Source organism: Bombina bombina, chromosome 5 (genome assembly GCF_027579735.1).
Source record: "Bombina bombina isolate aBomBom1 chromosome 5, aBomBom1.pri, whole genome shotgun sequence".
NCBI classification, from domain to species: domain Eukaryota; kingdom Metazoa; phylum Chordata; class Amphibia; order Anura; family Bombinatoridae; genus Bombina; species Bombina bombina.
The window spans coordinates 746,364,650-746,389,395 of NC_069503.1; the positions used below are offsets into that span (position 1 = coordinate 746,364,650).

At 40.5% G+C, this 24,746-nt stretch overlaps 1 protein-coding gene across 1 annotated transcript in view; it reads right to left on the reverse strand.

Moving 5' to 3' along the window:
- GPLD1 (glycosylphosphatidylinositol specific phospholipase D1) overlaps positions 1–24,746 on the reverse strand; it is a 220,839-nt gene that overhangs the window by 52,223 nt on the left and 143,870 nt on the right. The window contains exon 17 of the mRNA XM_053714797.1: positions 11,195–11,351. Coding sequence (XP_053570772.1) covers positions 11,195–11,351 — 157 coding nt within the window. The remainder of the gene's footprint in view (positions 1–11,194; positions 11,352–24,746) is intronic.

Consider the following 24,746-nt stretch of genomic DNA (forward strand, 5'->3'; position numbering starts at 1 on the left):
CTCTAAATCAGAGTATTATTTGTATGGTAGGTACCTCACAACTCACATAGAAGTCACTTCTTTCTACCTTGTGTAGGTAGCCCAGAAGCAAAACTACTCAATAAAGGACCCTGGTGCAATTTTTTTTTGTTGTGTCCACCAAGAAGTAAGCAATAATAATAATATACAAGCTGCTCTATATAAAGATTTGGAGGAGAGGCAGACAGACAGGTAAATATGATGGACTTGCAACCTTCACTAATAGCTCCCTGTGAATTGTAGTTGTACACTTTCTGCACACGTTTACATATAGGTTGGCTGCTATGGGCCCCTCAGCACTCAGGCCCTGGTGCCAGTGCACCTGATGCACCAATGGTAGTTCCGGGCCCTTTGACCGTGAGTAAGGTTTTTTTTTTTACATCTCATCAAGGTCATTTTAGATAATCAGGCTCTAAATCAGAATTATTTTCAAAAACATGTGAAACACACTTTCTCACATAATTACTAGCGTTTTCTGACTGATTTTATTTTTACAAGCCTGCATCTGTAAATGAATGGCTAATAATAGTATTATATAGAATTGCACATCTTCAAACACTGGTAAAGATCTCAACCTTCAAGTACATCTCTTTTTTTTTTAAATGCTTTATTTAATTTTTGACAGAAAGAAATAAAAAGTAACAAAAGAGCACAATCGCTCATGTTTGTGCACCGCGCAGGGTAAATCAGGGTACATACATAATAAAGAAATAAATTGATGTCAGTGCATCATACAGAGCATATAATCTTGTTTACATGCCTACTTGTCCAAACAAAAAGAAGAAAAAAAAGAAAAGTAAAACTATGACTATTCTGCCGCTTTTCTGGTGCGTAGAAAAGAGAAGAAGAAAGAGAAAAAAATAAAAATAAAAAAAATAAAAAAAATAAATAAATGTTACCTCTCCCCCGCTATAAGCTCTCAGAACCATGCCACTGGGAACACTTCTCTCAAAATTAGGCCTTCAAAATATTCTGTTTTATGAAACTCTTTAGTAAGAATATACTGTATGGTAAGAGGATATACCTGGATAATTTTGGTCCATTTATTAAAGAATCTTTGAATTTGTTTGCTATGTAATTTAGAGATATTATACTGTTCGAAAATAATCTGTTGTTTTACAACTTCCAAAAATATAGTGAAAGAGGGGGATTTTCTATGTTTCCAACTTTTTAATAATAGATTGCGGACAATTAATATAATCGTATTAATCAGGTCAACATTATGACCTCCTGCACTTAAGAAAACAATCATTTTTGGGTCAGAGATAGAGTACTCCGAGTCCAGCTTATTTAACCAAAAATTTACTTTCTGCCAGAATTGCCACACTTTCGGGCAATACCAAAAACAGTGTAACAAATCTGCCCAAGGCAAAGAACATTTATAGCAAAGGCCCATGCTATCCTGAGACCACTGGGCTAATCTTTTCGGTGAGATATATGCATTATTGAGTAATTTTAGGTGGGATTCATGCCAGGAGAAGCGAAGGGGCGCTTCCACCAGCCATTTAATACTTTTTTTAATCAAATCATAATTAATTCCTTCAAAGTATCTCGACCAGTGTGAGATATATTGATCAGAGTATAATTGACCCTGCTTAGCCAGTAAGATATTATATAAGAGCGAGATAGAGTGTTTTCCTTGTTAATATAACTTTATATACCCTCCAATTTCTGCAAAGCATTCCGACCAATTTCCGAGCTGTAGTTTCTTATTTAAAAAATTACATAGCTGTAAATAGGCAAAGAAGTATTTGTTGGAAAGATTAAATTCATTGGCAATGCTTTCAAAGGTTCTTATATTAGCTTGCTCATCTAAGAGCTGTATTATCTTAGAAAGTCCTTTATTATCCCATTCTCTAAATGGCTTATAAAAACACCCAGGTAGAAACTCAGGATTTCCTCTAATCAATAGAAAAGATGATATATGGAAGTTGATCTTAAGCCGAGAGCATAGAAGTTGCCAGGCTTTAACTACATTATAGATACTGGTGCACACTTTTATACTATTTGGCAGTTGGACACTAACGCAGTGTAAAATTGTTTTACAAGAAAACGGATATATAATGGTCTCTTCTAAACTTATATTCGTCAATGCCTTGCCAGCATGCAGCCAGTCTATCCCATAACGTGCCAGGATAGCTAAGTTATATGACTTAATGTCAGGGAAAGCTAAACCGCCATGCTCCTTCTGTTGAGATAGTTTTTTAATCGAAATCATCTGTCTTGACTTAATCCAAAGAAACTTAGCACAGGCCTGGTTAAATATTTTAATATCTTTTGCTTTGATAAATAAAGGGAGATTATTCATTACAAATAATATCTGTGGGAACAGAATATTTTTTATCATTGTAATTTTAGCTGATAGAGAAATTGGAAGTAATGCCCAACGTTGTAATTTGGCTTTAATATTAGTAAAGAAAGGAGTAAAATTAAGTCTGTACCAGCTGTTTGGATCTCTATGTAATATAATCCCAAGATGTCTGAAACTCTCGACCTCTTTTAGATCATATTGAATCCTACTATCCTTATTTTTATATATCCATAATATCTCAGATTTAATTGTGTTTACCTTATAGCCTGAGATTCTGCTAAATAATTCTAAAGCACCAAATGCTATGGGAATATTTTTTTGTGTATGTTTAAAATATAATAATAAGTCGTCTGCATAGAGTGACAAAACTAATTTCTGTTCGCCTATATTTATCCCCTCAAGTTCTTGACGTAGATAAATTGCCAAGGGTTCAATGGCCAAATTAAATAAAAGGGGGGAAAGCGGGCAGCCCTGACGGGTACCTTTCTCCATTTTAAAAAAAGAAGTTTGGGTATTATTAATCGCTATAGAGGAAATTGGATAATTGTATATAGTTTTAATAAATTCTATCAAATTTCCTGAGAAACCAAATTTTGTCAGGGCCACATATAAGTGTTCCCATATTATGGAGTCAAATGCCTTCTCCGCGTCAATCATAACCATCATAACCATAGCAATATCATCTTGATATGTTATTTTCTCCTTATTATAACCTTCAAGTACATCTCACCCTCGTAAAAAAATAAAAAGTATTTCTGTATTTTGTGACTAGTTAGAGTTAGTAGACATCATGGCCTCTAGTTATCAAGCCGTCAACCAAAAATACGCTGGAATTCCGCAGCGTATTTGTGGCGAGGCTGATTCGCCGTAGTTATCAAGCCCTACAGCCCGGCAAAAGTAGAATTTAGTGACGTAACCTACGATCCGCCATACTCAGTCCGACACAGATCGATGGTTACGTCACTACTGATGTTCCGAAAGCAAGTTCGGCACAATCTGACTACTTTTGGTAGTTATCAAATACCTACCAGGTACGCTCGCCACTATTCCGGCCCAGCGTACCTGGTTTTCAATCCGTCGCCCTGGAGGCGGTGGATCCCATAGGAATCAATGGGAGTCTGACAGCAGCGAGAGCTCATGTTCGCTGCTGCCCGATATCCCATTGATTCCTATGGGAAGTGTCTGAACCTAACACCCTAACATGTACCCCGAGTCTAAACACCCCTAATCTGCCCCCCCTACACCGCCGCCACCTACTTTATACTTATTAACCCCTAAACCGCCACTCCTGGACCCCGCCGCAACTAAATAAACTTATTAACCCCTAAACCGCCGCTCCCGGACCCGCCGCAACTATAATAAATATATTAACCCCTAATCTGCCGCCCCTATACTGCCGCCACCTATCTTAAATTTATTAACCCCTATCCTGCCCCCCCATACCGCTGCCACTATATTAAACTTATTAACCCCTAAACCTAAGTCTAACCCTAACACCCCCCTAACTTAAATATTATTTAAATAAATCTAAATAAAAATTACTATTATTAAATAAATTATTCCTATTTAAAAATAAATACTTACCTGTAAAATAAACCCTAAGCTAGCTACAATATAACTAATAATTATATTGTAGCTATTTTGGGGTTTATATTTATTTTACAGGCAACTTTGTATTTATTTTAACCAGGTACAATAGTTATTAAATAGTTATTAACTATTTAATAACTACTTAGCTAAAATACTTACAAAATGACCTGTAAAATAAATCGTAACCTAAGTTACAATTAAACCTAACACTACACTATCATTCAATTAATTAAATAAATTAACTACAATTACATAAAATTAAATTCAATTAAATAAACTAAACTATAGTACAAACCCCCCCCACTAAATTACAGAAAATAAAAAAAATACAAGACGTTTAAACTAATTACACCTAATCTAAGCCCCCTAATAAAATAATAAAGCCCCCCAAAATAAAAAAATGCCCTACCCTATTCTAAATTACAAAGTAATCAGCTCTTTTACCAGCCCTTAAAATGACTTTTTGCGGGACATTGCCCCAAAGCAATCAGCTCTTTCACCTGTAAAAAAAAATACAACCCCCCCAACATTAAAACCCACCACCCACATACCCCTACTCTAACCCACCCAAACCCCCCTTAAAAAACCTAACACTAACCCCCTGAAGATCTCCCTACCTTGAGTCGTCTTCACTCGGCCAAGCCGAATTCTTCATCCAAGTGGGGCAAGAAGAGGTCCTCCATCTGGTAGAAGTCTTCATCCAAGCGGGGCAAGAAGAGGTCCTCCATCCAGTAGAAGTCTTCATCCAAGCGGGGCAGAAGAGGTCCTCCATCCGGTAGAAGTCTTCATCCAGCGGTGTCTTCTATCTTCATCCAACCGCGGCTCCATCTTCCAGACCTCCGACGTAGAACATCCTGCTGGCCCGACGGACTAACGATGAATGAAGGATCCTTTAAGGGACGTCATCCAAGATGGCGTCCCTCGAATTACGATTGGCTGATAGGATTCTATCAGCCAATCGGAATTAAGGTAGGAAAAATCCGATTGGCTGATTCAATCAGCCAATCGGATTGACCTCGCATTCTATTAGCTGATCGGAACAGCCAATAGAATGCAAGGTCAATCCGACTGGCTAATTGGATCAGCAAATCGGATTGAGCTTTAATCCGATTGGCTGATTGAATCAGCCAATCAGATTTTTCCTACCTTAATTCCGATTGGCTGATAGAATCCTATCAGCCAATCGGAATTCGAGGGAGGCCATCTTGGATGATGTCCCTTAAAGGAACCTTCATTCGTCGTTAGTCCGTTGGGCCAGCAGGATGTTCCGCGCCGGAGGTCTGGAAGATGGAGTCGCGGTTGGATGAAGATAGAAGACACCGCTTGGATGAAGACTTCTACCGGATGGAGAACCTCTTCTGCCCCGCTTGGATGAAGACTTCTACCGGATGGAGGACCTCTTCTGCCCCGCTTGGATGAAGACTTCTACCGGATGGAGGACCTCTTCTTGCCCTTCTTGGATGAAGAATACGGCTCGGCTGAGTGAAGACGACTCAAGGTAGGGAGATCTTCAGGGGGTTAGTGTTAGGTTTTTTTAAGGGGGGTTTGGGTGGGTTAGAGTAGGGGTATGTGGGTGGTGGGTTTTAATGTTGGGGGGGTTTGTATTTTTTTTTTTACAGGTAAAGGAGCTGATTACTTTGGGGCAATGCCCCGCGAAAAGCCCTTTTAAGGGCTGGTAAAATAGCTGATTACTTTGTAATTTAGAATAGGGTAGTGCATTTTTTTTATTTTGGGGGGCTTTATTATTTTATTAGGGGGCTTAGATTAGGTACTATAGTTTACTTTATTTAATTGAATTTAATTTTAGGTAATTGTAGTTAATTTATTTAATTAATTTAATGATAGTGTAGTTTTAGGTTTAATTGTAACTTAGGTTAGGATTTATTTTACAGGTAATTTTGTAAGTATTTTAGCTCGGTAGTTATTAAATAGTTAATAACTATTTAATAACTATTGTACCTGGTTAAAATAAATACAAAGTTGCCTGTAAACTAAATATAAACCCTAAAATAGCTACAATATAATTATTAGTTATATTGTAGCGAGCTTAGGGTTTATTTTACAGGTAAGTATTTATTTTTAAATAGGAATAATTTAGTTAATAATAGTAAGTTTTATTTAGATTTATTAAAATAATATTAAAGTTAGGGGGGTGTTAGTGTTAGTGTTAGACTTAGGTTTAGGGGTAAATAAGTTTAATATAGGTGGCGGCGGGGTCCGGGAGCGGCGGTTTAGGGGTTAATACATTTATTAGAGTTGCGGCGGGGTCCAGGAGCGGCGGTTTAGGGGGAATAACTTTATTTAGATGCGGGGGGCTCCAGGAGCGGCAGTTTAGGGGGTAAAACAGTATAGTTTAGTGTGAGTGCTTAGTGACAGTATAGCAAGAAAGCTGCGAAGAAGCCGATGAGCAGTGAGATCGATGACTGTCAGTTAACAACAGTCCGCTGCTCATTGCTCCGTACTTGGTGCGGGGCTTCTTGACAGCTTTCTTGATAACTTTGGCGAACGTATTCAGGTCCGCGGCAGCGGTGGTAGGCGAGCGTATTGGGCCGGCGAATGCAGGAAAGTAGACGGCTTCATAACTAGAGGCCCATGTATCAACATTCAACTGAATGACTCATGTACTGCCATGTATATCTCAACAAATATTCATATATTCACAAATCAAAATGCCTCTCTAGTGGAAGTAAAGCATTATTTAAATGTCTGCAGCACATCACTTCCAAACATCTAATATGATCCTATGGAAGAGTCAAACTATCGGCTAGATTACGAGTTGTGCGTTAGATTTAAAAAGCAGCATTGGCCGGTCCTAAAGCTGCTTTTTAACGCCCGCTGGTATTACGAGTCTTGAAGGTACAGGTGTACCGCTCACTTTTTTGGCCAGACTTCGAAATACTGCAAATCCACTTACGTTAATTGCGTATCCTATTTTTTCAATGGGACTTGCATAGCGCCGGTAAAAAAAGTGAGCAGTAGACCCTCTCCTGTCAAGACTGGTACAGCATTTTAAAGTCAGTAGTTAAGAGTTTTACACGCCATAGCATAAAACTCTTAACTAAAGTGCTAAAAAGTACACTAACACCCATAAACTACCTATTAACCCCTAAACCGAAGCCCCCCCACATCGCAAACACTAAAATAAAATTTTAACCCCTAATCTGCCGAACCGGACACTATAATAAATATATTAACCCCTAAACCATCGGACTCCCGCATTGCAAACATTAGTTACATATTATTAACCCCTAATCTGCTGTCCCTAACATAGACGCCACCTACCTACATTTATTAATCCCTAATCTGCCGTCCCAACGTTGCCGCCACTATATTAAAGTTATTACCCCCTAAACCTAAGTCTAACCCTAACCCTAACACCCCCTAACAAATATAATTAAAAGAAATATAAATAAAATTACTATAATTAACTAAATTATTCCTATTTAAAACTAAATACTTACCTGTAAAATAAACCCTAAGCTAGCTACAATATAACTAATAGTTACATTGTATCTAGCTTAGGGTTTATTTTTATTTTACAGGCAAGTTTGTATTTATTTTAACAAGGTACAATAGTTATTAAATGGTTATTAACTATTTAATAACTACCTAATTAAAATAAATACAAAAGTACCTGTAAAATTACACCTAACACTACACTACAATTAAATTATTTCCCTAAATTAAATACAATTAAATACAATTAAATTAAATTATCTAAAGTACAAACCCCCCCCCCACTAAATTGCAGAAAATAATAAACAAATTACAAGATTTTTAAACTAATTACACCTAATCTAATCCCCCTAACAAAATAAAAAAGCCCCCCACAAAAATAAAAAAAGCCCTACCCTACACTAAATTACAAATAGCCCTTAAAACAGCCTTTTGTGGGGCATTGCCCCAAAGTAATCAGCTCTTTTACCTGTAAAGAAAAAGTACAAATAACCCCCAACATTAAAACCCACCACCCACACAACCAACCCTACTCTAAACCCACCCAATACCCAATTAAAAAAACCTAACACTAACCCCTTGAAGATCACCTTACCGGGAGCAGTCTTCATCCAAGCCGGGCGAAGTGGTCCTCCAGATGGGCAGAAGTCTTCATTCAGATGGCATCTTCTATCTTCATCCATCCGGTGCGGAGCGGGTCCATCTTGAAGACATCCGATGTGGAGCATGCTCTTCTGACGACGGCTAAGACTCAATGAAGGTTCCTTTAAATGACATCATCCAAGATGGCGTCCCTTCAATTCCGATTGGCTGATAGAATTCTACCCCCTCACCGATACTCACCCACACACATATACACACACACACATACACACTCACAAATTCACACAAGGTAGAAAAAAATCCTATTGGCTGATGCAATCAGCCAATATGATTTAGCTGGAATTCTATTGGCTGATTGGAACAGCCAATAGAATGCAAGCTCAATCCTATTGGCTGATTGGATCAGCCAATAGGATTGAAGTTCAATCCTATTGGCTGATTGCATCAGCCAATAGGATTCTTTCTACCTTAATTCCGATTGTGTGATAGAATTCTATCAGCCAATCAGAATGGAAGGGACGCCATCTTGGATGACGTCATTTAAAGGAACCTTCATTCAGTCTTAGCCGTCATCAGAAGAGGATGCTCTGCGTCGGATGTCTTGAAGGTGGACCTGCTCCACGCCGGATGGATGAAGATAGAAGATGCCGTCTGGATGAAGACTTCTGCCCGTCTAGAGGACCCCTTCGCCCCGCTTGGATGAAGACTTCTCCCGGCTTCTTTGAGGACTTTGGCCCGGTTGGATGAAGACTTCTCCCGGTAAGGTGATCTTCAAGGGGTTAGTGTTAGTTTTTTTTTTTTTTTTTTTTTTTTTTTTTTAAATTTTAAATTTTTTTTCTTTATTAAGAACAAAAAGTACATACAGTTAGATAACCAAAGAAAGAAATTACTTTCCACAAGTACATCAAAACAATTACATAGCTTTAACATATAACAATTAGGCGTATTGCAGAGTTATATACATCCATATATATTGTAAGCAATATTTGTGCTTCTATTCAGTCAATGCGGAGTGTCTATAATGTACCTAGAAGTCACGGATAACGGAGTATAACTCCAGTGTCGTAATGATAAGGTTGAAGTGACAGTTATAACCACGTTTCTCAGTTAGCTTGTCGGTCTTTATTTTAACATGGTCATTCAGTGGCATTGGGAGTAAGGGGTAGGTTATAGGGTAAGTAGGGAGGGAGTCATCACATGGGAGGGGGTGGGGAAGTTCAGGTGAGAAGAGGTGAGGAGAGGGGAAGGGCTTAGGGTAAAGAACGCGGTAGTGGAGATGGAGACATGAAGAAAGGGAGTGGGGGAGAGAGGGGAAAAAAAAAAAAATAGTGTTAGGTTTTTTAAGGGGATATTGGGTGGGTTTTAGTGTAGGGTTGTTTGTGTGGGTGGTGAATTTTAATGTTGGGGGGGGGATTTGTACTTTTTTTTACAGGTAAAAGAGCTGATTACTTTGGGGCAATGCCCCGCAAAAGGCCCTTTTAAGGGCTATTTGTTATTTAGTGTAGGGTAGGGCTTTTTTATTTTGGGGGGCTTTTTTACTTTGTTAGGGGGATTAGATTAGGTGTAATTAGTTTAAAAATCTTATAATTTGTTTATTATTTCCTGTAATTTAGTGTTTGGTTTTTTGGTACTTTAGATAATTTAATTTAATTGTATTTAATTTAGGGAAATAACTTAATTGTAGTGTAGTGTTAGGTATAAATGTAACTTAGGTTAGGTTTTATTTTACAGGTACTTTTGTATTTATTTTAGCTAGGTGGTTATTAAATAGTTAATAACTATTTAATAACTATTGTACCTTGTTAAAATAAATACAAACTTGCCTGTAAAATAAAAATAAACCATAAGCTAGTTACAATGTAACTATTAGTTATATTGTAGCTAGCTGAGGGTTTATTTTACAGGTAAGTATTTAGTTATAAATAGGAATAATTTAGTTAATTATAGTAATTTTATTTAGATTTCGTTTAATTATATTTAAGTTAGGGGGTGTTAGGTTTAGGGGTTAATAACTTTAATATAGTGGCAGCGACGTTGGGGGCGGCAGGTTAGGGGTTATTAAATGTAGGTAGGCAGATTAGGGGTTAATAATATTTAACTAATGTTTGCGAGGCGGGAGTGCGGCGGTTTAGGGGTTAATATGTTTATTGTAGTGGCAGCGACGTTGGGTGCAGCAGATTAGGGGTTAATAAATGTAGGTAGTTGGGGGCAGTAGATTAGGGGTTAATAAATATAATGTAGGTGTCGGCGATGTTGGGGGTAGCAGATTAGGGGTTCATAAGTATAATGTAGGTGGCGGTGGTGTCCGGAGCGGCAGATTAGGGGTTAATAATATAATGTAGGTTGCGGCGATGTCGGGGGTTAATAAGTATAAGATTTGGAGAATGGACATATACTCAGATATCCTGACAACTTGGGAATCATACATTAGAGGCACTTAGTTTAGCTCCAAGTTCACATCTGATGGTATTGGGTATAGTGTTGGTATACAGAGTAGTCCTATGGTCCCTTCACTGACTTGTAACCTAATGAGTATAATCAGTAGACAGTCACTATATCTCACATAAAGCTACACATGGAAACTTAGATGAAGTGGTTCTTATTTAGACATGGGTTGCACCGGTCCAAAGTTAAGTTGTTTTATTAAAACTAATTAGCTCATAAACCTTTATGTATAATGTCAAGCTATTCATGTGTTATATATGGAGCTGCGTCTCCAAAAGCTGTAACTTCCATTTTCTATTTTACATAATAAAGCTAATTTAAAAAAAATAAAAAAGTATAAGATTAGGGGTGTTTAGACTCGGGGTTCATGTTAGGGTGTAGACATAAAATGTATTTCCCCATAGGAATCAATGGAGCTTTATGCTGTTAAGGAGCTTTATGCTGCTTTTTGGCAGGTGTTAAACTTTTTTTCAGCCGGCTCTCCCCATTGATTCCTATGGGGAAATTGTGTGCAAGCACGTTACACCAGCTCACCGCTAACGTAAGCAGCACTGGTATTGGAGTGCGGTAAGAAGCAAAATTTTGCTCAACGCTCACTTCTTGTCTGGGTTGTAAAAACCTGTAATACCAGCGCTGTCTGGAAGTGAGCGGTGACCATAAACTGCTCGTTAGCACCGCACAGCCTCTAATGCAAAACTTGTAACCTAGGTGTAACTTTGTTATATGACTTTTATGGATGAATATCAATAGACAGAAAATAATGAATATCACCTCTTCTGTTTCTTTTGCGATTTGAATAAAAAGCAGCAACCAAGCCTCTCTGCTTCCCTCCGCCAGGAGCATAAGGAGAGCCAATAACAAGGTCCTTCCTATTATCTCCATTGATGTCTGCAGCGAGCAGGGACCAGCCCAGGTTACAATATGTGAGCTGTAGGATACAAAATGTAACATGCTTTAGCTTCTGCGATTAAAAATAATTTAAAATTTAACTTACCTGCTGCATTTCAATTAAAATACTTTCTTTAAAGTGAATATTATTATAATAATGGGCAGATGATCCTGCCTATGAGTTACCATCTAATACACACAACCTTATGTAAGGTGATCTACAAGGCACAAAGGCTTGTGACCTTGCAATCTAAAGGAAGGAAGTGCATGAACAGCAGTTGAGACACATCTTTTAACATTTACCCAGAGGCTTTCTGGGACAGGGATTTGATGGAACATGTAAGCGCTGGCCCACCAGTGATTTGCGGGGCTGCAGTGGGAGAGGCAGATTGCTGTCATGTAATGGGCAGGAGAATGGTTTTATTGTTGATGGAGCTGAGCATTTCCTGGTTGGAGCTGGGTCAATCTGTGAAAACCAGGACATGAAGTCAGGGCAAAAATCTGCAGTTGGGAAGCAAGTCAGACCTACCAACCCTTGACAATCCTGCACGATCCATGAAGGTTGGGAGGTCTGGCTGTGACAGAAAGTGAGGGATCCGAGGTGAGAAAGTAGAGAAATTAGAGAAATAGGTTAATGCAGATTATATGCATCCCTAAACAGGTCTATTCTTAACCCTATGAGTGCTAAGCACTTTCCCACCTGGATGCTAAGATTTTTTAATGTTTTTTTTATTTTTTTATTTTTTTTACAATTTTTTTTAACTTTTTTATTTTTTTCAGACCCCCATACTTATACTGTTGGAAATTTTAGGCGATTACCTTTCCAATGATGGGTCTTGGGGGTCTGTAGCTTCTTAGATGCCTGAGATACAGGCTTCTAAGCAGCATGCCCCCTGTTCCTATACTTAACATTGTTAAGTATAAATAAAGTTGCACGGTGACATCATCACGTTATTGCGCGTGACGTCACCACGCAATGCCTGTCACTCTACAGGCACGATCGCCGGGGTAGGAGCGGGTGGGAGCCCCCAGATCTCCCTCAAAGTGGGAGAGTGCTAGTGACGGCTCTGAGCCATCATTAGCACCAGAGTGGGAAACTCTGTGACGGCTCAGAGCCGTCATTAGCACTCAAAGGGTTAAAGAACACTCTAGCTGAAAAAAAAGGATCTGTTCTTTACAAGAGTGTTTAAAAGAAACTGAGAGTTAACTCAGGGTGAAAGAAAATATTTGTTTTTCCTCTGACAACTGAAAAGTCATGGGGGCCTATATATCAAGCTGTCAACCGCAAATACGCCGGAATTCCGCAGCATAATTGTTGCAAGATTGATCTGACCTAGTTATCAAAGCCTACAGACCGGTAAATGTTGAAATTTGTGACCTAACATAAGATCCGCCGGTCTCAATACGATGCAGATCGATGCTTACGTCATTACAGATGTTCCGAATACACATTCGGCTCTATTTGACACCTTTTCCCAGTTATCAAACTTTTAACAGGTACGCTCGTGGCTATTCCGACCCAGCGTACCTGGTTTTCAATCCACCACACAGGAGGCAACAGATTCCATAGAAATCAATAGGAGTCTGAAAGCAGCGGAAGCTTATGTTCGATTCTGCCAGACATCTCATTGATTTATATGGTTGAAAACAAGTTATGTTTACACCTAACACCCTAACATAAACCCGAGTCTAAACACCCCTAATCTGTCGCCCGACATCGCTGCAACCTAAATAAAATGTATTAACCTCTATTCCGCCGCTCCCTGACACAGCCGTCACTAAATAAACTTATTAACCCCTAAACTTCTGGCCTCCCACATCACCACCACTAACTAAACCTATTAACCCCTAAATCGTAGCCCACCACATTGCAAAAACTAAATTAAGCTATTAACCCCTAAACCTAACAACCCCCTAACTTTAAATTAAAATTACAACATCCCTATCTTCAAATAAATTTAAACTTACCTGTAGAATTAAAATAAACTATTTTAAACTATTAATTAACCTACCCAAACTATTATCCTACAATTAAATTAAACTACCAATTAAATAAACTAAATTACATATTAAAGAAACCTAACCCTACTAAAATTATTTAAATATACAATTAAACATTATTACAAATTACTAAATTACAGAAAAAAAACGAACACTAAATTATAAAAAAAACAAAGTAAATTGCGAAAAATAAAAAAACAAATTGTCAAAAATAAAAAAGAATTACATCTAATCTAATAGCCCTATAAAAAAAGCACCCCCAAAATAAATAAAACCCTAGCCTACAATAAACTACCAATGTCCCTTAAAAGGGCCTTTAGTGGGGTATTGCCCCAAAGATAGCTATTTTACCTGTAAAAAAATAGAAACACCCCCCCAACAGTAAAACCCACCACCCAACCAACCCCGAATAAAAAACCTATCTAAAATAACCTAAGCTCCCCATTGCCCTGAAAAGGGCATTTGTATGGGCATTGCCCTTAAAATGGCATTTAGCTCTTTTACATGCCCAGACCCTAATCTAAAAATTAAACCCACCCCAAAAAACCTTTAAAAACCTAACACTAACCCCTGATGATCCACTTACAGTTCTTGAAGTCCTGCTTGAAGGATCCATCCGAATCCGGAGAAGTCATCATCCAGGCGGCAAGAAGTCTTCATCCGGGTGGCCTCTTCCATCTTCATCCAGTCGGAGAAGTCCTCATCCAGTCTGCAAGAAGTCTTCATCCAGATGGCATCTTTTAGCTTCATCCATCTGGCGCAGAGAGGGTCCATCCTGAAGACATCCGGCGTGGAGCATCCTCTTCATATGGTCGCCACCGTAAACTGGAACTTCAATGCAAGTGACGTCATCCAAGATAGGATTGAGCTCTCATCCTATTGGCTGATTGGAACAGCCAATAGGATTTTAGCAGCTCTAATCCTATTGACTGATTGAAATCTTTCATCCAATAGGAATGCAAGGGACGCCATCTTGGATGACGTCACTTGCATTGAAGTTTCAGTTTACGGCGGTGACCATATGAAGAGGATGCTCTGCACCGGATGTCTTCAGGATGGACCCGCTCCGCACCGGATGGATGAAGATAGAAGATGCCGTCTGGATGAAGACTTTTTGCTGACTGGATGAGGACTTCTCCGGCTGGATGAAGATGGAAGAAGCCGCCCGGATGATGACTTCTCCGGCTCTGGATGGATCATTCAAGCGGGACTTTAAGAACTGTACGTGGATGGTCGGGGGTTAGTGTTAGGTTTTTTTAAGATTTTTTTTTGGGTGGGTTTTATTTTTAGATTAGGGGCTGGGGTTGGTTGGTTGGGTGGTGGGTTTTACTTTGGGGCGGGGGTGTTTGTATTTTTTTACAGGTAAAAGAGCTGATATCTTTGGGGCAATGCCCCACAAAAGGTCCTTTTAAAGTGAGCGGATTGTTAGGTTTAGGGGTTAATACGTTTATTTAGTGGCGGCGGTGTCGGGGAGCGGTGGGATAGGGGTTAATAACTTTATTTAGGTTGCGGTGGTGTCGGGGAGCGGCGGGATAGGGGTTAATAACTTTATTTAGGTTGCGGGAGTGTCGGGGACTGGCGGGATAGGTGTTAAACATTTTAGTATAGTAGTGCCGTTTAGTGACAGGGTATAAATAAAGTTGGGAAAAATCCAAATAGATGCGAGATCGATGACTGTTAGTTAACAACAGTCTGATGCTCATCGCCACGTACTTGGTGCACGGCTTTTTGCTGGCTTTTTTATAAATAAGGAGAGTATATTGAGATACGCAGCCGCGATGTTAGGCAAGCGTATTGGTGCCGGCGAATGCAACAAAGTTGAGGCTTTGATAAATATCCCCCATGGTCAGTAGAAATATATTATCCACTAAAGCTTTTCAGCCATTTCATTTGATTTGATCTATATTAAAGACCCAGTGTATTATTATAAGAAGAAATGCAAGTACAATAAATCATTTCCATCAGAAGTAAACGTACAGCACTGAATTATTTGTTTCAGACGAATAATTTGGAACAAATATTCTGAAAAATGAGTTTTTCAGAATATTTGTGTGCTGTACTATTCAGTATTGGTTTTGTTTTAAGCTGAATATTAGTTAACATTTATATTACCTCAGGGCTTTGTTTGTGTGGTTACTCATCAGTACTGAGTGTACCACCTCTGCCATCTCATAGCAGGTAATATTAGTAATCATCATGTAAATACTTTAGTTTTCACAAGAGGGGGCTGCAAAATACCTCCCAACATTTAAAAATTCAAATTTTGTTTGAGTACAGGCACATTTTCTTTTACAAACAAAGCACTGCATTAGTTTTTGTTAAAACAAATGTAAATGTCACTTTGTTGCAGGTGGCTCAGTGTCACCTGTAGGATAAAGTGGTGGGGGCTTCACTAATCCGACCCTTCTTCACAGAGTCCAGGGTTGCGCTAATAGGATGATTAGTGCGGCGGAACTAGGGTTGCCACCCGCCCCGGGTTTCACCGGGACAGTCCCGGTGTGAGGCTCTGTGTCCTGTGTCCCGGAACTAGCCTCAAATGCCCCGGGCTAAGCACTCCCCTGGCGCAGCAAGCCGCAGTGAGCAGACTTTACAAAACATTAGTTGGCCTGGGGTTACAACGGGTGGGTGGAGTCTCCAAGAGAGAGTGAGGCGGAGATTGGTGTGGGAGTCTGGGATGGACAGTGGGAGGGGGGAAGAGGGTCGTCATCACATCCGGCTGCAGCTGAAGCCCAACTTAGTTTATGGAGCTATCCGAATTGGAGGAGCGGCGTTAGCCGGTGCCGGAGCTCTTTATTCTGCTTCACTGTTGATGAGTTGGAGCGAGCGGCAAGCAACAGGTCTTCTAACAGTGTGTGCTCAGGTGAGGGGAGACGTATGTATGTAGGGACAGTGACGTGATTGTGTGTGCCATACAGGGCAGCACTGTCACACAGCGGGTGGTAAACATTACTGTAGGAGCTACAGTATGCAGCAGAAACAACGGATTCATTATAGTGCTGGCAGCTGGGAACAGTATTTTATTATTTATAAACTCGATTAGCAGTAGATCCTATCATTTCCACAAGAGAGTGAATGAAGTGAAATCTTGCAACTATCCATGACAACAAGTTGTTACAATGTTGATACATGCTTATCTGATTTAGCTGCAAAGTGCAAGGAGCATATATTATTAACATCAAGTGCTGTTAAATTATTTTGTTTGCGCGCTGCAAAGTTGTTTACCTTCAAGTGATTTGCTTCTTAACTTTAGAAAAATGATTAATGTAGTTCACACCTGTTGATATGCAGCCCAATGTTTCTGCCTGTCTTCCACTGGTTAATGGATAACCAGGATGTACCAGGTTCAAAACATAAACTTTGCTTTTTTTTGGGGGGGGGGGGGGCTTAATTATGTGTAAATATAACAAATATATATATATATATTATAATATATATACACATATATATATATATATATATATATATTTACAGTGGATATAAAAAGTCTACACACCCCTGTTAAAATGTCAGGTTTCTGTGATGTAAAAAAGTGAGACAAAGATAAATCATTTCAGAACTTTTTCCACCTTTAATGTGACCTATAAACTGTACAACTCAATTGAAAAACAAAGTGAAATCTTTTAGGTAAAGGGAAATAAAAATAAAAAAATAAAATAATATGGTTGCATAAGTGTGAACACCCTTTAACTAATACTTTATTGAAGCACCTTTTGATTATATTACAGCACTCAGTCTTTTTGGGTATGAGTTTTTCAGCATGGCACATCTTGACTTGGCAAGATTTGCCCACTCTTCTTTGCAAAAACACTCTAAATCTGTCAGAATGCGAGGGCATCTCCTGTGCACAGCCCTCTTCATATCACCCCACAGATTTTGAATTGGATTCAGGTCTGGGCTCTGGTTGGGCCATCCCAAAACTTTAATCTTCTTCTGGTGAAGCCATTCCTTTGTTGATTTGGATGTATGCTTTGGGTCGTTGTCATGCTGAAAGATGAAGTTCCTCTTCATGTTCAGCTGAAGGTTTTGTGCCAATATTGTCTGGTATTTGGAACTGTTCATTATTACCTCTACCTTGACTAAGGCCCCAGTTCCAGCTGAAGAAAAACAGCCCCAAAGCATGATGCTGACACCACCATGCTTCACTGTGGGTATAGTGTTCTTTTGGTGATATGAAGTGTTGTTTTTGCGCCAAACATATTTTTTTGGAATTATGGCCAAAAAGTTAAACTTTGGTTTCATCAGAACAGAACACCTTTTGCAACATGCTTTTAGGAAACTTCAGATGTGTTTTTGCAAAATTTAGCCGGGCTTGGATGGTTTTTTTGTAAGAAAAGGCTTCCGTCTTGCCACTCTACCCCATAGCCCAGACATATGAAGAATTTGGGCGATTGTTGTCACATGTACCACACAGCCAGTACTTGCCAGATATTCCTGCAGCTCCTTTAATGTTGCTGTAGGCCTCTTGGCAGCCTCCCAGACCAGTTTTCTTCTCGTCTTTTCATCAATTTTGGAGGGACATCCAGTTCTTGGTAATGTCACTGTTGCACCATATTTTCTTCACTTGATGATGACTGTCTTCACTGTGTTCCATGGTATATCTAATGCCTTTGAAATTCTTTTGTACCCTTCTCCTGACTGATACCTTTTAACAATGACATCCCTCTGATGCTTTAGAAGCTCTCTGCGGACCATGGTTTTTGCTGTAGGATGCTACTAACAAAATGTTTGGAAAGAACAACTAGAACAGCTGAACATTATTTGGGGTTAATCAGAGGCACTTTAAATGATGACAGATGTGTACTGACTCCTATATAACATGATTTTGAATGTGATTGCTTAATTCAGAAAAAATCTACATCCCCAGATATAAAAGGGTGTTCACACTTATGCAACCATATTATTTTATTTTTTTATTTTTATTTCCCTTTACCTAAAATATTTCCGTTTGTTTTTCAATTGAGTTGTACAATTTATAGGTCATATTAAAGGTGGAAAAAGTTCTGAAATGATTTATCTTTGTCTAATTTTTTTACATCACAGAAACCTGACATTTTAACAGGGGTGTGTAGACTTTTTATATCCACTGTATATAAAAATATATATATATATTATATATAATATACAGTATATATATATCCTATATTATAAAAGGCCAAGTGTGTTTGTCTGAAGCTGTCATGCGCAGTAGAGACTGAGCACGAGGACAAACACACCTGGCCTTCTAACTGTCTTCCCCCGGCGTCGCTTGTGGTGGAGTGGGCGTGGCCGGCGGACGTGGTGTGGGCGGGGCCTAGGCATGACGTGGGCATGACCGGGCGGGGCCGGTCGTGGCATGGACGGGGCCGGGCGGGGCCGAGCAGGACGCGGCGGGGCTGGGCCAGGTGCCGGGTGTGTGGCTGTGCATAGTGAGTGAATCAGGAGCTCTAAAAAGAAGGGGATAGTGAGAGCAGAAGAGGGGGATAAAGAGAGGGGGGAGAGTGAGCAAAAGAGATTGGGGAGAGTGAGCAAAGGAGAGGGGGGAGATAGCACAAAAGAGAGGGGGGAGAGAGCACAAAAGAGAGGGGGAGAGAGCACAAAAGAGAGGGGGGAGAGAGCACAAAAGAGAGGGGGGAGAGAGCACAAAAGAGAGGGGGGAGAGTGCACAAAAGAGAGGGGGGAGAGTGCACAAAAGAGAGGGGGGAGAGTGCACAAAAGAGAGGGGGGAGAGAGCACAAAAGAGAGGGGGGAGAGAGCACAAAAGAGAGGGGGGGAGAGCACAAAAGAGAGGGGGGAGAGAGGGCAAAAGAGAGGGGGGAAAGAGCGCAAAAGAGAGGGGGGAGAGAGCGCAAAAGAGAGGGGGGAGAGAGCGCAAAAGAGAGGGGGGAGAGAGCACAAAAGAAAGGGGAGAGAGAGCGCAAAAGAGAGGGGGGGAGAGAGCGCAAAAGGGAGAGGGGGAGAGAGAGAGCAAAAGAGAGGGGGGAGAGAGAGAGCAAAATAGGGAGAGAGACAGCAAAAGAGAGGAGGGGGAGAGAGAGAGCAAAAGAGGGGGGAGAGAAAGAGCAAAAGAGAGCGGGGAGAGCGAGCAAAAGAGAGGGAGAGAGACAGCAAAAGAGGGAGAAAGACAACAAAAGAGGGAGAGAGACAGCAAAAGAGAGGGGGGGGAGAGAGAGCAAAAGAGAGGGGGAGAGAGAGAGAGCAAAAGAGAGGGGGAAAAAAGAGGGGAGAAAAAGAGAGCAAAAGAGAGGGGGGAGAGAGAGAGCAAAAGAGAGGGGAGAAAGAGAGAGCAAAAGAGGGGGGAGAGAGCACAAAAGAGAGGGGGGAGAGAGAGAGCAAAAGAGAGGGAGAGAGACAGCAAAAGAGGGAGAAAGACAACAAAAGAGGGAGAGAGACAGCAAAAGAGAGGGGGGGAGAGAGAGCAAAAGAGAGGGGGAGAGAGAGAGAGCAAAAGAGAGGGGGAAAAAAGAGGGGAGAAAAAGAGAGCAAAAGAGAGGGGGGAGAGAGAGAGCAAAAGAGAGGGGAGAAAGAGAGAGCAAAAGAGGGGGGGAGAGAGCACAAAAGAGAGGGGGGAGAGAGAGAGCAAAAGAGAGGGAGAGAGAGAGCAAAAGAGGGAGAGAGACAGCAAAATAGGGAGAAAGACAACAAAAGAGGGAGAGAGACAGCAAAAGAGAGGGGGGAGAGAGAGCAAAAGAGAGGGGGGAAAGAGAGAGCAAAAGAGAGGGGGGAGAGAGAGAGCAAAAGAGAGGGGAGAAAGAGAGAGCAAAAGAGAGGGGGGTGAGAGAGCAAAAGAGAGGGGAGAAAGAGAGTGCAAAAGAGAGGGGGGAGAGAGCGCAAAAGGGAGAGGGGGAGAGAGCGCAAAAGAGACGGGGAGAGAGAGAGCGAGAGAGAGCAAAAGAGGGAGAGAGACAGCAAAATAGGGAGAGAGACAGCAAAAGAGAGGAGGGGGGAGAGAGAGAGCAAAAGAGAGGGGAGAAAGAGAGAGCAAAAGAGGGGGGAAAGAGAGAGAGCAAAAGAGAGCGGGGAGAGCGAGCAAAATAGAGGGAGAGACACAGCAAAAGAGGGAGAAAGACAACAAAAGAGGGAGAGAGACAGCAAAAGAGAGGGGGGGAGAGAGAGCAAAAGAGAGGTGGAGAGAGAGCAAAAGAGAGGGGAGAAAGAGAGAGTAAAAGAGAGGGGATATAGAGAGAGAGAGCAAGGGGTGGGACTGCTGTAATGCAAAAAATGGCCTGTGCACACAGGCTTTAGGACTAGTATATATATATATATATATATATATATATAATATACAGTATATATATATATATATATATATATATATTGATTTCATAATGAATTTGAGGCCGCAAGAAGCCACGCCCAAGCCACGCCCCAAGCCACACCCTCTCCATGCCCACTTAAAAAGTGTCCAGGAATTTTCTGGGCAAAATGTGGCAACCCTAGGCGGAACCCAGAGGCTGCACTAAAGGACCTTCTCCATTAGCACAAGTTCCGGGATCCAGTAGCATCTAAAAATTGCAAAATGGGGGGGCGGAGCCGACTCTCAAGCTATGCAGACATGTGAGAGTTTAGCTCCTGCAGTAAAACTTTTATTACGAGATTTGCAACTGAAAAAAAGTGAATTTTGAAAGTGAAAAACGGTTTGTCCACAGCCTGAAGTCCACTGAGAACGTTGACTGATCGATTCTCAGACACCTATGAGATAGAGGGCCGGCCACTACAACTGCATTCCAGGGTCGGGGCCTGCGGCCCGCAGAACAGTCAGAGCAGGGGCTCCCGAAACAGAGGTAGCTAAAAGGTGGACAGCGGACTCCTGATAGAAGGGGTGTTAAGCTCACATAACACAAAATAAGGCGATCGGCAGGTCCAGCCAGTTTGGAGAGAGAATACGCTGCGCAAGAGGTTATGAGGCAGAGAGACACTGAACACTACGGGAGTCAAGTTACTTAAGAGACAGAGGGAAAGCCAGCACCAAAGACGTGATCTTGCTCCATATTACCTCGGGGATATGTCTGGAACATTGGGCTCTGCTGTGTGGAATGGCTCCGAGGTGCAAAACACAAGCGCCTAGAACCGGGAGAGCTGCAGAGGGGAAGAGACCACCATCTTCCTTTAAAAAAGTAAGTGCGCAACAACTGTCTCACACACACATGAAAGCGACAGACGGCCTAGTATACAGCAGCTGGGCTTACCTTACTCATAGTACATGGCTGTATAAGGTCTACAGAGGGGGAAGAAAACCCTTGAGCACAAAGAGGACCATTAGGCATTAAATTTAATAGGAAACGATACAGAGGCTAATTTAATCAGCTATTACAGCTTATCCTCTAAAGCAGACCCCATCCTAATATAAGCCTAAGAATAAATTGAGACCCTACCACAGACCTCCCCAAATGTGTTAACAGCAACAATTAGGACCATGTATTGCCCACAGAGACTTCGCTTTTAAAAAAATTCTGGAAAAGCATTAATTGGGCTAAGCAGGAGAGCAAATAATAAAGAGACCACCAGATAATTGTGCTGAAATATATACAGCTAACCTCCTTTTTCCAGTTTGCAGCATCAACAGGCAGACACAATAATACCTGTAAATAAATAATAAGTGCAGTGTCTCTAAGTGGTCTTTATAAACTCCTTAAAAGCAAACAGCTATATCAGTTAGCGCTGCAGAATCTGTTGGGGCTCTACAAATAACCGATAATAATGATAATAAAAATAATCAGTTGCACCTATATATTGTGAGTGGAACACTTGGATAAGAAACATAAGGATCTCCAGTGACGGCTAGAGATAAAGTCCCAAGTACAGACTTATCAGACTATCCAGAATCCCCAACATACCCTGAGTATAAAGGAGTAGGGTCCTTTCTTAATACCTTGACCTCTCAGGTACAGCCATCATATAATTAGAAAAACTTGCCCAACTACCAATTGTTGTGGGAGCTTTCTTTCATATTGTCCTTAACTGCATAAGCTACCATGTAGCTATACAGGCTGAAAGGATAGGGGGACTTGACATTCTCCACCTCATCAGATATGTGAACACACACATCTCCCTTAAGCCCAGATGATGTAGCAAACCATATAACTGCTCTTTGCTGTAATATAATGTGCCAACACAGTTATTAAGTTCTGAAGAATTTTTTTTTTATTTTTTTATTTCATATATACTCCTGGGTGTGGTATCTGGTAGGAGATAACTTTATGTGCACCACTAATACCTAAGTCAAGCCCAGAGGTGACTTTTTTACAAAGTAAATCAACAAGGGATGGCGAACCAGAGATTGGGACATGGCTTCAAGGAGATCAGTGAAAGGATATAAATCTTTGAAAACCACAACAATGTCCACTTTCTTTAAACCTCCCCAGTCTGGTAAGACAACCAAAGAAAATGACATAGAAGAAGAATCAGATAATGAATCTCAACAGATGCCTGAAGATAACACTCCTCTAACAAAGGCATACTTACAAACTCTAGTTTCTAAAAAAGATATTGCTGATAACTTTGAAAAGCTCTGGGAAAAGATTGCTTCCATACACACATCGGTTACCAGTAGCCTAACTGAGATTAAATCGGACCTGGCTGATATGGGAAACAGAATCGAAATCCTAGAAGATCAAAAAGACACCATAGTAGAAAATATGGATGAAGTCTCTCAGTCTCCTCTCAACAACAAACCCTGCTAGAACTTCAAGAAAAACTAGCGTAGAATAGAAGCAGGAGGAACAACATTCGGCTTAAAGGAGTACCTGAGGAAGTGACCAACAAGGACTTGACAGCTTATATTTCACAACTTTTCAGTCAGATCACGGGAACACCAGCTGACTACATTTTTCATATAGAAAGGGCTCATCGTGCACTGAAGGCTAAGCAGAAGAATGTGCTTCCACCCCGTGATGTGGTGATAAGGTTAACTTTCTTCCCAGACAAGGAAAAGATCTTGCAGACCTCCAGAAAGAACCCTACCTTTAAATTCCAGGGCAACGTGAACCAATTTTACAAAAAAAACAAAGGAAAGCAAAAGAAGTGGGACTTAATATACCCTGATAGCCCTTAAGGAGAAAACTGTTGACTACAACGAGAACATTCATGGGGCACTAAAGGTCAGAGAGAAAGGAACTATATTGTAGCCTTGATTGAAGGCTGCCAGGCTGTTTTAATGTAATAGGCTGATAACTATACATGATTCTATTTTCCAGATAATGAACTGAGACATCCTGTAGTTTAAAACAGCCTAAGTCCTATGGAGGGTCGGCATCCCCCTACCATGTTTAATATTGAATATTCATCATTTTACACAATGTTTTTTTCAGTTTGGTGGTCCCAAGGTTGGGGACCTGTTAAATGCTTGTTTCTTCTTACCCTGTTATTGTCTCCCCAGTTCTTTATTCCTTACTAGTGACAACTCCGCTATGTTTACAGACACTAGCAGCCATGCTTTACCGAGTTCCCAGGCGAGAGGTAGGAACCTGATCCAGCAGGTAACTAAAGCTACATCAACCACACTCAAAACAAACCCTACCTATGTTCCCTAAGATAAAATTGGTTTCCCACAATGTTAGGGGGCTAAACACAGATAGCAAACATAAGATGGCGATGTCTCAATACACATCCGTACAAGCCAATATCTTATTCTTACAAGAAACCCATCTACTTAAAACTAATATCCCCAGGTACTGGGCAAAACATTTTACCACACACTTTCAAGCTACTGCTCCTGCTAAAAAAGAGAGGAGTCTCAATATTAATTCACTCCTCCATCAATTTCACACATGAGCACAGCATCATAGACCCAGAAGGGAGATACCTTATTGTCAAAGGCTGGATGTCAGATGTAGAAGTCTTACTATGCAATATATATGCGCCCAATGAAAATCAACACGTGTTCTTTAAACATATCTCCCAACTATTGACACAATGGTCACAGACCAAAATTATTTTGGTGGGAGACTTCAATATCACTATGACCCCGATAATTCCAACCCCTAACAAACCATTAACTAATAAAAATCTCCAACATAAAAGGCTGATTAAATCGATACAAGACTCTTTACTACCTCACTCCCTGATTTACACATGGTACACATTGTATGGGGCAACTACAGACACTACATTCTATTCCGCTGCACACAAATCGTATGTGCGGTTTGACTACATATACACCAGCCAAGTTCTCCAGCCCTTACTCCAAGGTTCTAGAATTCATGCATGCGTTTGGTCGGACCATTCTATTCTCACCCTCCACTTAGATGGATTAAAGGATTCCAAAACTTTGTTTTTTTTACTACACTGAACAACCTAAAATCGATTACAAATAACTTAGGGATTAAAACTTACCTGATTTGAATATTTAACGAGTATTTCTTGACTTAGAAAAGGAGATACAAAATCCTTGAAATCGCTTCACCCAAGCCAAACCCCCTTTCTCAGTGTAGAAATTAGAATACAGTTAGTCCAATCG